This window comes from Astyanax mexicanus, chromosome 11 (assembly GCF_023375975.1).
Source record: "Astyanax mexicanus isolate ESR-SI-001 chromosome 11, AstMex3_surface, whole genome shotgun sequence".
NCBI lineage: Eukaryota > Metazoa > Chordata > Actinopteri > Characiformes > Acestrorhamphidae > Astyanax > Astyanax mexicanus.
In genome coordinates, this window is record NC_064418.1 from 49,961,927 (window position 1) to 49,977,339 (window position 15,413).

Consider the following 15,413-nt stretch of genomic DNA (forward strand, 5'->3'; position numbering starts at 1 on the left):
AATAACTGAGATATGAAAAAATACAAGAATTTTATCTGATTTTTAACAGACGTCAACGATCCAAAATGTCATGTTACTAACAATAATAATGCACTCCAAATATCTCTATATATATATCCAGGACTAAGTTAGAATTATTGAGGCTGGACAGATATAATCTGTCTCTAGTAGATATATAATAGGAAATTAAAATAATGTGAATTTTTCTTTTGCCAAAAACAGCAAAAAAAGTAGTACCCTGACGTGATGATTAGGGATGAGAGATATGACACCATATTTACAGGATAAAATATCGTTCACCATATTCAAACATATATATAACAGATATTATTGTGTGGAATACGATATGGCACACCCCTGGCTGGAACCACCATCCCTGCTAAGCCTAATAATATATTCATTCTTTAAAAAAAAACTGGGGTGTTTGGTAGCTTTTCGAGTTTTCGAGTTCTTCTAACCACGTCGCGCGTCTTTACGCACTTACGTCACACGTACAGCCTTTAAAACAGCTTCTAAAAGAGGATCCGGCTCAGTTTTACTGAACGCGAGCGGCTGGTGGAGCAATGGAGACTTCAGAAGAGGAAACTCAGAGCTCAGTAGCTCATTCACCCATAGTAAAACCAAAGAAATGAAGGAGTGAATTTTCTGGCTGAGTGCTCTCTCTCTCTTTCTGTCTTTCTCTCTCTCTCTCTCTCTCTCTCTCTCTCTCTTTCTCTGACTGAACATAACCTGGAATCGGATTCCTTCGCTCTGAAAGGAGACCACATCACACCCCCCCTGGTTTAAAATGATTAAAATGATTCTTCTGCATGCTCAGTGCAATTACCCATTCTCACCAGAGAGGGCTCTAAATCCCCCAAATCATCCCAAAATGTACGGACTTTAACTTCAAATGCAATACAATAAACATAAAATAATAATTATCAGTGACTTTTTTTATTAGGTTTATTATCTTCTTTTTGTTTAAGTCATTTCCTGATTCTACAGGTCTGACATGTTGGTTTGGATTGCTTTTTTCTCCTTAATACATTAAATCATATTTTCATATAAATCATATTTTATGTTTTCTCGGGTTATATTTGTCTGATTTTAAAGTTTGTTTGACATCTAAAAAGTAAGTATGATAAAAAAAGCTAAAGAACAGAAATCAATAAGGGGGAAAATACCTTTTTACACACTGTATATAACTATTTAGTGCTTGTTTAACACAAATAAAATAAGGTTAATTGGATGGAGCTCCATCATTTCAGAGAACCCGGTTCCACTGTTCCACAGATCAATTCTAGTGTTGGTAAAAACTGGCTGCTACAAAATGTTCTCTATTTTTATTCTGGTATAAAAGTGATAATAACGCGCTTTATTGCTGCTGGAGAGTGAATGAGTGCAGTTGTGGGTGAAGGTCGTAAATCTGACTGTTTGTTTGTGCGCTGTGCCGCCGCTCACCCACGCTCTGTTTTCTCAAACTGAACAAACTCATCACCGTATTAATGATGATGCTCCTGCATAATCAGCTCTAATTGCTTTTTATCATTTTTGTTTTGTGATTTGCATGTTGATCAGCTCACCTCTGATCAGACGCTGCTCCTAATTTCGGGAGAAATGTGTGAGGATATCTGGCCAAATCGAGTTTGTGATATTTTGTTGTAAATTAAATACATACATTTTTACAAAGTTTCACATTTTACATCATATTAGTATAAATCCAATCTGTGTACTGAATTTTTTTACGGGCTTTTGACCGCACCTGAATGTAAGCCACACCCACTAATTTAAAAAAAGAGAAATTAATTTGTACATATACAGGCCGCACCTGATTATAAGTCTTAGTTGTCCACATTATATATATATATATATAACATGATATACTGTATTTACACAGATAGATTAACTGTAAAATGTTTTTAGTTCAAGATTAGATTTAATCCCTCTTTGGGAAACTACTTGTGATTTATGTAAGTAAATAGGGGTTGTCCTAAAACTTTTTTTTTTTAATCCAGAATGCACGTATTCATGTTTACTTGCATCTGAGCTAGAATTCATATATCAGCACTTCAAGCTTCCTACCGCTGATAACTTTTATGGAGATGTGGATTTCATTTTCCAGCAGGACTTGGCACACTGCCCACACTGCACACCAAAAGTACCAATTGGTCTTTGTCACACCTGCACCTTTAAGATCAGCCTCTCCAGAGTGCTAATAGGCTGACTCTGCTCATCTCACACACCTGTGGGACATCACCTGACTGCCTGGACTATTTTTTTTACTGTGTTTTTTATTCCTGTTTTTTTGCCTTGTTCTATATTTCTGGGGTTTTTTCCGCCTGTTTTTTGACACTGGTTTTGCCTGGTGTTTTTGGATAATAAACCTGCCTTGCTTTTTTTTGCATGCAAACTAATCTACTTGGTTCTTACATCTTATATAATATTGTAACTGATATTGTAACACTGATATTTGGGTTTTCATTGGCTGTAAGCCATAATCATCAACAACTTAAAATAGAAATCACACTGTATATATGTAGTACATCAATATAATATATCACTTTCACATTTTGAACTGAATTACTAAAATAAAATAACTTTTCAGTGATATTTTCAGAGCTACCTATATATATATATGCATATATGTATATACAATATATATATATATATATATATATATATATATATATATATATATATATATATATATATATATATATATATATATAGGTAAATAAACCACTAAGTAAGTAAACAAACATGGCGTGTCCTGTGATGAGACTGTTGTGTATGTATATATTGTGATATTGATGTTGAAGTGATGGACTCTTTATTGTGCAGCTCTGGTGAGGACAGACGTCACTGTGATTGGTTAGTTTGATCCTGTGGGGAAATCTGCAGCAGGTGGAGGGGAGATATATCACCTACAGACCTACATTATTCTCTATAACTCTGATTTATCACACCTGACTCCGCCCATCTCCCCCTGCTCTATCAGGACTGCAGGATAGAGTGTTAGATTGAGGCTGGCGGGTGCAGGACTGAAGATGACCCCTCTCTGCAGGAATTCACAGCGAGAGATAGTGTTAACATGATGATATACAGTCCTGTGAGAAAGTATTTACCCCTTATAGATTTCTATTGTTTAAGAGATCACTTCAGTTTCTGAATCAGTTTCTCTGATTTTGCTATTTATAGGTTTATGTTTGAGTAAAATGAACATTGTTGTTTTATTCTATAAACTACAGACAACATTTCTCCCAAATTCCACATAAAAATATTCTCATTTAGAGCATTTATTTACCGAAAATGAGAAATGACTGAAATAACAAAAAAGATGCAGAACTTTCAGAGCTCAAATAATGCAAAGAAAACAAGTTCATATTCATAAAAGTTTAAGAGTTCAGAAATTGATGAATGGAATAAAAGTCATCAGATAAAGAATAATGTAGTTTTTTTCCGGTTTATAATTTCACTTAAGCGTATCGTCTGCACATCCTGAGACATTTCAGCTTCTTAAAGTCGGTGATCCGTGTCGAGACTCTAACCGTCTTTAAACATTAAGTGCTATCCACTCTTCAGTTTACTCTGTTTAAGAGGATAAAAGGTTTTAATCCAAACCCATCAGGAAGCTTTATGGATGTTTTGCCTCATTTTTAGAGAGTTTGGATGGAAAACTTTAAAAAGCTTAGAAGTTCTGTAAAGTGTGATTTGTAATGTCTAAGGGAGCGTAATGAATCCCAAATCCAGTCTTTTACATTGTTTGTGATACAGGTGTGTTGCTTGTTACGTTTGTGTAATTACATATCAAAATTCCAAAACTCGTTACATTTGTGTAATTACATATCAAAATTCCAAAACTCGTTACATTTGTGTAATTACATATCAAAATTCCAAAACTCATTACATTTGTGTAATTACATATCAAAATTCCAAAACTCATTACATTTGTGTAATTACATATCAAAATTCCAAAACTCATTACATTTGTGTAATTACATATCAAAATTCCAAAACTCATTACATTTGTGTAATTACATATCAAAATTCCAAAACTCATTACATTTGTGTAATTACATATCAAAATTCCAAAACTCATTACATTTGTGTAATTACATTTAAAAATTCCAAAACTCATTACGTTTTTGTATTTACATATCAAAATTCCAAAACTCGTTACATTTGTGTAATTACATATCAAAATTCCAAAACTCGTTACGTTTGTTTAATTACATATCAAAATTCAAAAACTCGTTACATTTGTGTGATTACATATCAGAATTCCATAAATCGTTACGTTTGTGTAATTACGTATCAAAATTCCAAAACTTGTTACATTTGTGTAATTACATATCAGAATTCCATAAATCGTTACGTTTGTGTAATTACATATCAAAATTCCAAAACTCGTTACATTTGTGTTATTACATTTAAAAATTCCAAAACTCATTACGTTTTTGTATTTACATATAAAAATTCAAAAACTTGTTACATTTGTGTAATAACATTTAAACATTCCAAACTTGTGTAATTACATATCAAAATCCCAAAACTTGCTACATTTGTGAAGTATTAAATCTGAATTCTGTAACTTGTTGCATTTGTTTGGCTACATCCCAGAATTTAGTCACATTTTTTTACGTTGTTACAGATCGGAATTTCATGACTTGTTGCATTTGTGTACTTTCAACACATTTCATCACATTTCAGAATTAAAATGGAAAATAGAGGAACTGTTTCTGAATAATAATAATAATAATAATAATAATAATAATAATAATAACACTCACACCTGCTGCACACACACACAAACACACAAACACACACACAAACACACTGACACACACACACACACATTCTCTCTCTCACACACACACACACACACACATTCTCTCTCACACACACACACACACACACACATTCTCTCACACACACACACATTCTCACACACACACACACACACATTCTCTCACACACACACACATTCTCACACACACACACACACACACACACACATTCTCTCACACACACACACACACTTACACACACATACACACACACACACACACACTGTCACACATTCAAGCACAAACACATTTTCTCCCTCATTTCTTAGCACTGTCACACATTCTCTCTCTCTCTCTCTCTCTCTCTCTCACTTGCTCATTTCTTTCTCTCTTTATCTCTTTGTCTCTATTCTTTCACCCTCTCTCTCTCTTTCACACACACACTCTTTCTATCTCTCTCTATCTCTCTCTCTCTTTCACACACACACACTCTTTCTATCTCTGTATCTCTCTGTATCTCTCTCTCTCTCTCTCTCTCTCTCTCTCTCTCTATCTGTTATATGTTGTGGTTTAGAGGAGGTGTCATTGACTCTTGGTCTCCAGGGGAATTTGCCAAATGTGTTTCAATGGCAACCAATCAAACCCAGTCATCAACACTGAATCACAGATCTGTCCATCATTCAGATAATGTCCAATTACATTTCACACACACACACACACACACACACACACACACACACACACACACACACACACACACACACACACACACACACACGGACACGGTCACGGTCACGGTTACACAAACACTGTTACACCGGTACAGTGACCCCAGCATTGCTACACACTAACACTTACTGTTATATATACCAACACTCTTACACAACAACACTGTTACACACTAACTGTTACACTTTAACTCTGTTACACAATAACTCTGTTACACACTAACACTGCTGCACACTAACTCTGTTACACACTAACACTGTTACACACTAACACTGTTACACACTAACTCTGTTACACAATAACTCTGTTACACACTAACTCTGTTACACAATAACTCTGTTACACACTAACTCTGTAACACAATAACACACCAACACTGGTACACATTAATACTGTTACCAATACTGTTACACACCAACATTGAGTGTTATAATGCTGTTACACACTGACACTCCAGCACTAACAGTGATGTCTCATAATGTAGATCTTTTTCTTTTTTCTTCTTTCCCTTATTATCTCTCTCTCTCTCTCTCTCTCTGTCTTTCTCTCTCTCTGCTACATACACCCACTTCAAAGCACTCGACAGATCCTTTATTATGAAAGGAAAGCGAGAGAGGGAGTGAGGGAGTGAGGAGTGTCCCCGGTGGGGTTGATTGTACCCGAGCCGTGTTTTCTCTGGCTGGAGTTTGGCCCCAGCTGTGCGTGTGCTGTGCTGCTGAATGTGTTTGATTAGGACTTTACTCTGATCATCCTCAGACCCGCGCTGAGCTGTGCAGATGAGTCACATGATCCCGGGCCAGGAATTTAAATATTAAAGACCACTACCGTGAATCAGAAATACCAGCGCTATTGATAGAGAATTTATCTGCCTTTTGCTGCAGTTACAGACGCTACTATAAGCCACAGGCTTCTGCCCAATCACAGACTTCTTATCAGCCACAGGCTTCTACCCAATCACAGGCTTCTGCCCAATCACAGACTTCTTATCAGGCACAGGCTTCTGCCCAGGAACATGCTTCTAATTAGGCACAGGCTTCTGATCAGGTAGATATATCTGTCTGTTTATCCATTTGTTCACAGGCTTCTGCCCAATCACAGGCTTCTTATCAGGCACAGGCTTCTTATCAGGCACAGGCTTCTTATCAGGCACAGGTTTCTACCCAGTCACAGGCTTCTGATCAGACACAGGCTTCTGATCAGACACAGGCTTCTGATCAGGCACAGGTTTCTACCCAGTCACAGGCATCTGATCAGGCACAGGCTGGCACAGGCTTCTACCCAGTTACAGGCTTCTGGTTAGGCACAGGCTGGCACAGGCTTCTACCCAGTCACAGGCTTCTGATCAGGTAAAGGAAGCCTGTACTTGATCAGAAGCCTGTGCTTGATCAGAAGCATGTGCCAGCCTGTGCCTAATCAGAAGCCTGTAACTGGGTAGAAGCCTGTGCTTTATCAGAAGCCTGTGACTGTGTCTGATGAGAAGCCTGTGTCTGATCAGAAGCCTGTGTCTGATCAGAAGCCTGTGCTTTATCAGAAGCCTGTGACTGTGTCTGATGAGAAGCCTGTGTCTGATCAGAAGCCTGTGACTGATCAGAATCCTGTGACTAATCAGAAGCCTGTGTCTGATCAGAAGCCTGTGACTGATCAGAAGCCTGTGACTAATCAGAAGCCTGTGTCTGATCAGAAGCTTGTGCCTGATCAGAAGCCTGTGACTGTGTCTGATCAGATTCCTGTGACTGGGTAGAAACCTGTGTCTGATCAGAAGCCTGTGACTAATCAGAAGCCTGTGTCTGATCAAAAGCCTGTGACTCTGTCTGATCAGAAGCCTGTGCTTGATCAGATGCCTGTGTCTGATCAGAAACCTGTGTCTAATCAGATGCCTGTGCCTGATAAGAAGCCTGTGACTGGGCAGAAGCCTGTTAATGGAGAGAAACCTGTGACTAGGCAGAAGACAGAAGACAAGTAAATAAATGGATAAATGGACAGATATATGGATCCATGGATAGATACATGTATGGATAGATAAATAGACAGTTTAGATAGATAGACAGATAGATCAGCACAGAACCAAACGACCACAGATTAAAAGTTTTGTAGAAAGAGAGAGAGAGAGAGATTAGTAATACAGTGTTTAATCAGAAATGAATCTTTTTCTCCTGCGTTTGAGCTCCTGCTCTTCCGGGGCTCCAGGCTGGCTGAGATGGCGCTGGCAGATTAATGAATTTCTCAGCTAAATGCCAGCGGAGGGCAAGAATTAGAAACCGCAGGATGAGGATAATACACTCCAGCCGTAATGGAACGTCAGATCATCCTCCTGCTCCTCTGTTACAGGAGAAAAAAGAGCTTTTACTGATATTACTGATATTACAGCTCCCACCTGCTCACGCCTCTGACTAATTACACTCCATATTAACTCTTACACCAGTTACCAAGCACATAGCACTGCTACTGGCCACTTTATCAGAAACACCTCTCTAGTAGCTCCATATTACATGTTTTCTATCAGACCTTGTTTACCCCTGGAAATTAACTTTATCTGTCAAGGGTGATCTGGTCATTAGTCGTTAAAACTCACTTACCAGATAACACCTAACAACTTACACAGATGTGGGAATTTCTAAACATCTGCTGATGAAACACTTGACCAGTTTATAAACTGCTGTGCCATGACTTTTGGCATGTAATAGTAAAGTGGCCAATGAACGCAAAGTAGTTAGCCTTTCTAATAAAGTGGCCAATGAATAAAGGCACAAGGTATTATAGGTGTTTCTAATAAAGTGGCCAGTGTGTATACTAGGTATATATTGAAACTGAAGCTCTGGTAAAAAAAAAAAAAAGAGACAACTTAAAAATGATGAGATTCTTTCATTTTACAAAATTGAAAATTGTTACCAAATTGTTACCCAAAAGCAGTGTGTAAGACTGGTGGAGGAGAACATGATGTTAAGATGCATGTAAACTTCTGATTTAAAATCAGGGTTATTCCACCAAATAATGATTATTTCTGAACTCTTAAAACTTTATGAATATGAACTTGTTTTCTTTGCATTATTTGCATGTTTCTGTGTTTCTGATTGGCGGTTGTGTCTGCAGTAAGTTCTGAGTGTGCTCTCTCTCTCTCTCTGTCTCTCTGCAGGTGACTCTCTGAGCTCCATGCGGGTTCTGCAGCTCAGTACCGGTACCGGTCCCGCCCGGAACAGGTGCATCACCACAGGAAGCAGAGTAACAGCACACGCCGCCAAGGACCCCAGGATACGGTACGAGACCCCCGAGGAGACCAACTGCCACAAACAGGAGCCAGAAACAGCCAGTCAGAGAGTGAGACAGTGAGTGAGACAGTGAGAGAGACAGTCAGTGAGATAATGAGAGAGTACCATATTAAGTGAGGCAGTAAAACAGAGAGTGAGTGAATGAGGTAGTGAGTAAACAAGTCAGTGAGTGAGTGACTTATTGAGTAAGTGAGGCAGTGAGTGAGACACTGAGTGAATGAGACAGTGAGTGAATGAGACAGTAATTGAGACAGTCACTGAGTGAAAAAGTGAGAAAGACAGTAAAGTGAAGTGTGCCATACTGAGTGAGTGAGGCAGTAAAACAGAGATTATGTGAATAAAGCAGTGAGTGAGTGAGACAGTAGGTAAGTCAGTTAGTGAGGCAGTAAGTGTGTGAGGCATTGAGTGAGACAATGAGACAGTGAGAGAGACAGTGAGTGAGAAAGTGAGTGAGACAGTGAGAGAGACAGTGAGATAGTGGGAGTGTGCCATATTGAGTGAGTGAGGCAGTAAAACAGAGAGTACATGAATAAAGCAGTGAGTGAGTGAGTGAGTGAGACAGTAAGTAAGTCAGTTAATGAAGCAGAAAGTGCATGAGGCATTGAGTAAGACAGTGAGTAAGACAGTGATAAGTGAAGCAGTGAAGCTGTGAGTAAAACAGTGACTGAGGCAGTGAGTGAGACAGTCATTGAGTGAGGCAGTGAATGAGGCAGTGAGTGAGACAGTCACTGAGTGAGACAGTGCGTGAGACAGTAAGTGAGACAGTGAGTTTAAATACTTTATTTAATTGCCAAATAAAGGACAATTCCATGTTTTACGGGACAGGTGGCAGCCCTACCACCACCATGCTAATCAGTGTAACTGAAGTGAGAGAGTTTTTGAGAGAGCTGCTCTCGTGTCATTAGAGTCAGGTGACTTTAGTAAATGTGATGACTGACTCGGAGCTGCCGGCTCTGCGGGTCTGGGTGTGACGGGTGCACCACCATATGTTGTGTATTAAATTGGGCGCGGCGCGTGATGGCGAGCACCGTCACACACCTGCTGTTTATTGGCTTGTTTTGGATACAAACATGCGTCACGTGAGAACCCGCGTGTCCTGCAGACTCGTCCGTATTTCTGTCCTCAGCTGCGGAGAGGCGGACGCACCGCCGCTGCGTATCCGTGCCTAAGGTGGTACAATTTGGCCACTGTGAAATGTGACAGGTAGCCATGGCAACATGACTGAAGGAGCTGAGAGGAGGAATGTGTGATGTGGTGGAAACGTGCGAAACAAATCAAACCCCTGAAAATTCCTTTATAACACGGATTTTACAGTACGGCACCAATTTCCACGTTTGCTGCCTCTATAACTGCATTATACAGATCAGTGATTTGAGTCATTTTCATTCAGTTTAGCAGATTTCTAGGAACAGTGATTTGGCAAAAATTGTCTTGTGTTCCAGTTGTTGCCTTTATGACTCACCTGTATGAGTAATGAATTTTACTCTAATATTACACGGCCTGGCCAAGAAAAAAACATTATCACCTGGATGTAAGTAAGTAAATGCTGTGGGGTTGATGCTGCAGTTGGTCTGCAGGTTTAGGTTCAGCAACAGTATGTGCTGAAAGAATGAGGTCAGCTGACCACCTGAATATACTGAATATAGACCATTTATATAGATTATTTTTTCATCCCTGATGGCACAGGCATGTTCCAAGATGACAATGTCAGGATTCATGGGTCTGGAATTGTGAAAGAGTTCAGGGTTCAGGGAGCATGAGATCATCATTTTCACACATGGATTGAGAGAGTTCACCACAGAGTCCAGATCTTAACCTCATTGAGAATCTTTGGGATGTGCTGGATGGAGAAGAGCTGCTTTGTGCAGTGGTTGGTCAGACTCTACCATCATTAATGCTGCTGCAAGATCTTGGTGAAAAATTAATGCAGCAACACTGGATTAAAATAAATCTTGTGACGTTGCAGAAGCTTATTGAAACAATGCTGAAACATGCAGCAATCCTTCCCCAACTGTTCCCCAACTCACCCCAGCCCTTCCCCAACTGTTCCCCAACTCACCTTAACCCTTCCCCATCTCTTCCCCAACTTTTCTCTGACTTACCCCCAACATTACCCACAACTCTTCCACGACTGTTCCCCAACTATTCCCCAACTCACCCCCAACCTTTCCCCAACTTTTCCCCAACCCTTCCCCAACTGTTCGCCAACTCTTTCCCAACTGTTCCCCAACTCTTTCTCAACTGTTCCCCAACCCTTTCCCAACTGTTCCCCAACTGTTCGCCAACTCTTTCCCAACTGTTTGCCAACTCTTTCTTAACTGTTCCCCAACCCTTTCCCAACTGTTCCCCAACTGTTCGCCACTTCTTTACCAACTCTTCCCCAACTCTTTCCCCAACTCTTTCCCAACTCTTCCCAAACCCCCTCCCCAACTCTTTCCCAACTGTTCCCCAACTGTTCCCCACCTCTTCCCCAACTCTTTCCCAACTCTTCCCAAACCCCCTCCCCAACTCTTTCCCAACTGTTCCCCAACTCTTTCCCAACTGTTCCCCAACAGGTCCCCAACTCACCTAAATCCTTCCCCACCTTTTCCCCAACTGTTCCCCAAATTATCCCCAACCCTTCCCCAATTTTTCCCCAACTCTTTCCAACCCTTTCCCGGCTCTTTCCCAACTTACCCCCAACTTTTCCCCAACTCCTCTTTAACTATTATGTACAGTAAGCTTAAATTTCCAATGTTTTGTTTGAAATGGAAGATAGTAGGGAAATGGACACTACTAGTCCTGATTTAACAGCAAATGGAAAAGAAACCATAACAGGTCTGATAGTTACGGTATGTTACGGCCTCATTAACCATTTGTCTCTGCAGTGAATAAGAGACATGTACGGAATTGTGTAGAACAGCTGGAAAAGCTGGAGCCAGAGGTCAGTATTTTATTAGCGTGTACAGAACACAACACAAGAAGGATAACATGTGGATAACTGTCTGCAGTGTCTCTCTCTCTCTCTCTCTCTCTCTCTCTCTGTTCTCGGTGTATCTGTGTGATATTAGCCAGGTCTTTGTCTCCTGAACGAGGGGACCGGTGACACACTGGGCCGGCTGGTATTTCCATTGCTAATGTGAAGTCTCCGAAATGGGTATAATTGGGCTAAGCCGTGTTCAAGGACCATTGAGCAGAATCTTTCATCCGATTATATTACAATATCAACTGTTTTTATACAGGCGGGGGTGGACGTCCGGAGAGAGGGCAGCGACTCCGGGGGACAGCGGGAGCTAATTGTCCATTAGTGAAACAGCTGAAATGATTTGTGGGTAATGGCAGGTCATTATGGCCTTTACCTACACAAAGAACCTTATATAACCGTATATTCTACTTAATATAAATGAGAATTAGAGAGAGAGGAGAAGATTGGAGTTTGTAGAAAAAGAAAAATATCAACCAATACTTACCGTGTATGGATGTATTGTAATTGGACACATACTTATTTATTGCTTCTTCTAAAGTTAAATATATTAAAAGGAGTTTATTCTGCTTTTGTTGGAGTAACTATCTCTATTGTCCTATGAAGCCTTTCTTCAAGATTTTGGATTCTCAGGATTGATGTGGGGTTTTGATTGGATTCAGTGACAAGAATCATGTTATTGAGGTCAGGATGTTGGATGATCACCACCCCAACTCATCCCCAGCTCATCCCCAGCTCTTCTTTTATTTTTGACCAACTCATTTCCCAAATCATCCCCCAACTCATTGCCAACTTTTCATCAACTCATCGCCAAATCTTTCCCAACTCATTACCAACTCATCCACAACTCTTCCCCAACTATTTCTCAGCTCATCCCCAACTTATTCCCCCATTCATTTCCCAACTCATCACCAACTCTTTCCCAACTCAACAACTCTTTCCCAAGATATCGCCAACTTATTCTCTAACTCATCCCCCAACTCATCGCAAACGGATCCCCCAACTCATCACAAACTTATCCCCCAACTCATCGCCAACTTTTCCTCAACTCATTGCCAACCCTTCCCCAACTCATCCCTAACTCATTCCCCAGCTTATCACCAACTCTTCCCCAACTCATCGTCAACTTATCCCCAATTCTACCCCAACTCATCATCAGCTTTTTACCTACTCAATTCCTTCCAAACTCTTTCTCAAGTCATCACCAATTCTTCCTCAACTTATTGCCAACTCCTCCCCAACTCATCCCCAACTCTTCCTCAACTTATTGCCAACTCCTCCCCAACTCATCCCCAACTCTTCCTCAACTTATTGCCAACTCTTCCCCAACTCTCATCCCATCTAAAAGTATTGTATAGAGCGTCCTCATTCCAGAGCACCACAGCCCATCACTAGGGGCTTAATACCCCTCTAGCCCACCCCTTCCATTAGTCATGGTGCCAATATATTGATTTTTATGTTGTATGTTTAGTGTGAGGCAATGCCTCTAATTTTAGAAGGCACAACATCTACAGTATGTCATCTATTGAGTCTGTAATATCTTCCTCTTTCTTCTCTTCCTGGATGTGGCCTGACCGCTCTGCCATGAGCTGAATCACATTAGCAGCTTGCTAATTAAAGTCAGCACAGGCTGAATTAGTTGATTGGTGTGTCAGTAGCTGCTACAAGGCTCCTGCTGTCCCCCTGACGTCCCTCGAGAGCTGGACATCCTCACTGCCCACTCGCTGCTAATGCAGGACAAATTAGCCAGATACAGAGACCGTAGTAATGTGGAATAATGCCCATAGCTGGTGTGCTAACGCTACAGGAGTAATGTAGGATAAGGCCCAGTAGATGATGTGCTAATGCTGCAATAGTTATGTGGGATGATACCCTGTTATATATGGATATTAAACTATTGTCCAGCACTATATACGTATATGTAGTGCACTTATAGTGTCTGTTGAAGTATTTCATGCAGTCTTTCCCTGATCTTTGCTATCATTTTGAAATCCTTGGCTTTAGATGGGGATCCACAGCTACTATATATATAAACGCGTGACTGGTGTCCCACAAAGTACACTGCTTAGCCCTTTTCTCTTTTCCATTTAATTTAAGTAATCATTTCCTCTCATCCTTCCTTTCTTCCTTCCTTCCCTCATCACATTATTGACTGTGATTGACTGACAGGAGTCAGTTAAAATAGTTCCATTATTGCTCTGTTTGTAGCTGCGCTGTTTGGTTTGTAAGCGCTGCATCGTTGCTATACATCGTTACCTGTATGTGGCAGAGTAATACGTACATGGAGAGCTTTGGTTACAGTGCATTACCGGCTGATAACGGCACTCATACAACGCCTCTAAGCCAATCACATTGCAGGGTCAGATCTAACTGCGGTATAAAGCTTTGTTTAGGTTTAAAATCCATTATTTCCTGACCTGCACCCTAGTACACTACTACTAGCATTTTAGGCAGATGGACTAGCATTTTGATAACGGATGGATGTCACTGTGCTGGTTAGATTAGTAGGTTCTGGGGTTTGATATGTTATGTGGATTATGGTTATAGTTCACTCCAGTCTTTAGTTATTGACCTCAGAACATATATACAGCTCTGGAAAAAAAATTAACAGACCACCTCAGTTTCTGAATCAGTTTCTCTGATTTTGCTATTTATAGGTTTATGTTTGAGTAAAATGAACATTGTTGTTTTATTCTATAAACTACAGACAACATTTCTTCCAAATTACAAATTAAATATTGTCATTTAGAGCATTTATTTGCAGAAAATGAGAAATGGCTAAAATAACAAAAAATATCCAGAGCTTATAAGAAAACAAGTTCATATTCATAAAGTTTTAAGAGAATAACCCTGGTGGTTTTTAATCACAGTTTTCGTGCATCTTAGCTTAATGTTCTCCTCCACCAGTCTTACACACTGCTTTTGGATAACTTTATGCTGCTTTACTCCTGGTGTAAAAATTCAAGCAGTTCAGTTTGGTGGTTTGATGGTTTGTGATCATCCATCTTCCTCTTGATTATATTCCAAAGGTTTTTTAATTTATTAAAATCAAAGAAACTTTTTAAATGGTCTCTTATCTCTAACAATAGGTCGTAACAATGCCCTGTGAGATTCTCCACCTCTTGTTAGATCTCTGTATTATTTTGTCTCCCACCTGTAAAATGTCGAGGCTGTTTCACAGTCCTGTGGATAAACAGAGCTGGTGTGATCTGTGTAGTGTTGGTTGAGTTAACGACTCCGTCTCTCTCCTGCAGAGAGCTGATATGTGTTTGTTTGTTCTCAGCGGTGAGCGTTTGGTGCTGTCTGTCAGCGCTTTGGAGTGGAGGCCATTGTTCAGAGAGCTTCGCCTTCGGGACTCAATCAATAACTAATGAGGTGAAGGCGAAGCGGCGCTGCCATTTGTTCGGCTCACAATTGATCAGCCCAAGCTCTTAATCAGGCGGTGGAGCTGCACCGCATAGCAGACAGACGCATAACAGACAGACGCATAGCAGAGCAACATCAGCTTTTAACTGTGTTTCTTTCTCTCTCTGGAAAGAAAAATAAGCTCTAAACCTGCGTTTGCCATCTGGAGGCTGATATTAGAGGCTTATTCTCTCTTACACTCCAGTTTTGCACAAATACAAACCATTTCATTGGTCAGTTCTAGACATCAGATCAAACCCTTGCTCATTTCTCTCTATTCAG

General features: G+C 40.2%; 1 protein-coding gene across 1 annotated transcript in view; it reads left to right on the forward strand.

Annotated features, from left to right (window-relative positions):
• Positions 1-15,413, forward strand: part of pde1a (phosphodiesterase 1A, calmodulin-dependent) — a 146,237-nt gene that overhangs the window by 28,887 nt on the left and 101,937 nt on the right. Inside the window, exon 2 of the mRNA XM_049484844.1 lies at positions 8,632-8,752. Within this exon, the coding sequence (XP_049340801.1) occupies positions 8,649-8,752 (104 nt within the window). The 5' untranslated portion in view covers positions 8,632-8,648. The remainder of the gene's footprint in view (positions 1-8,631; positions 8,753-15,413) is intronic.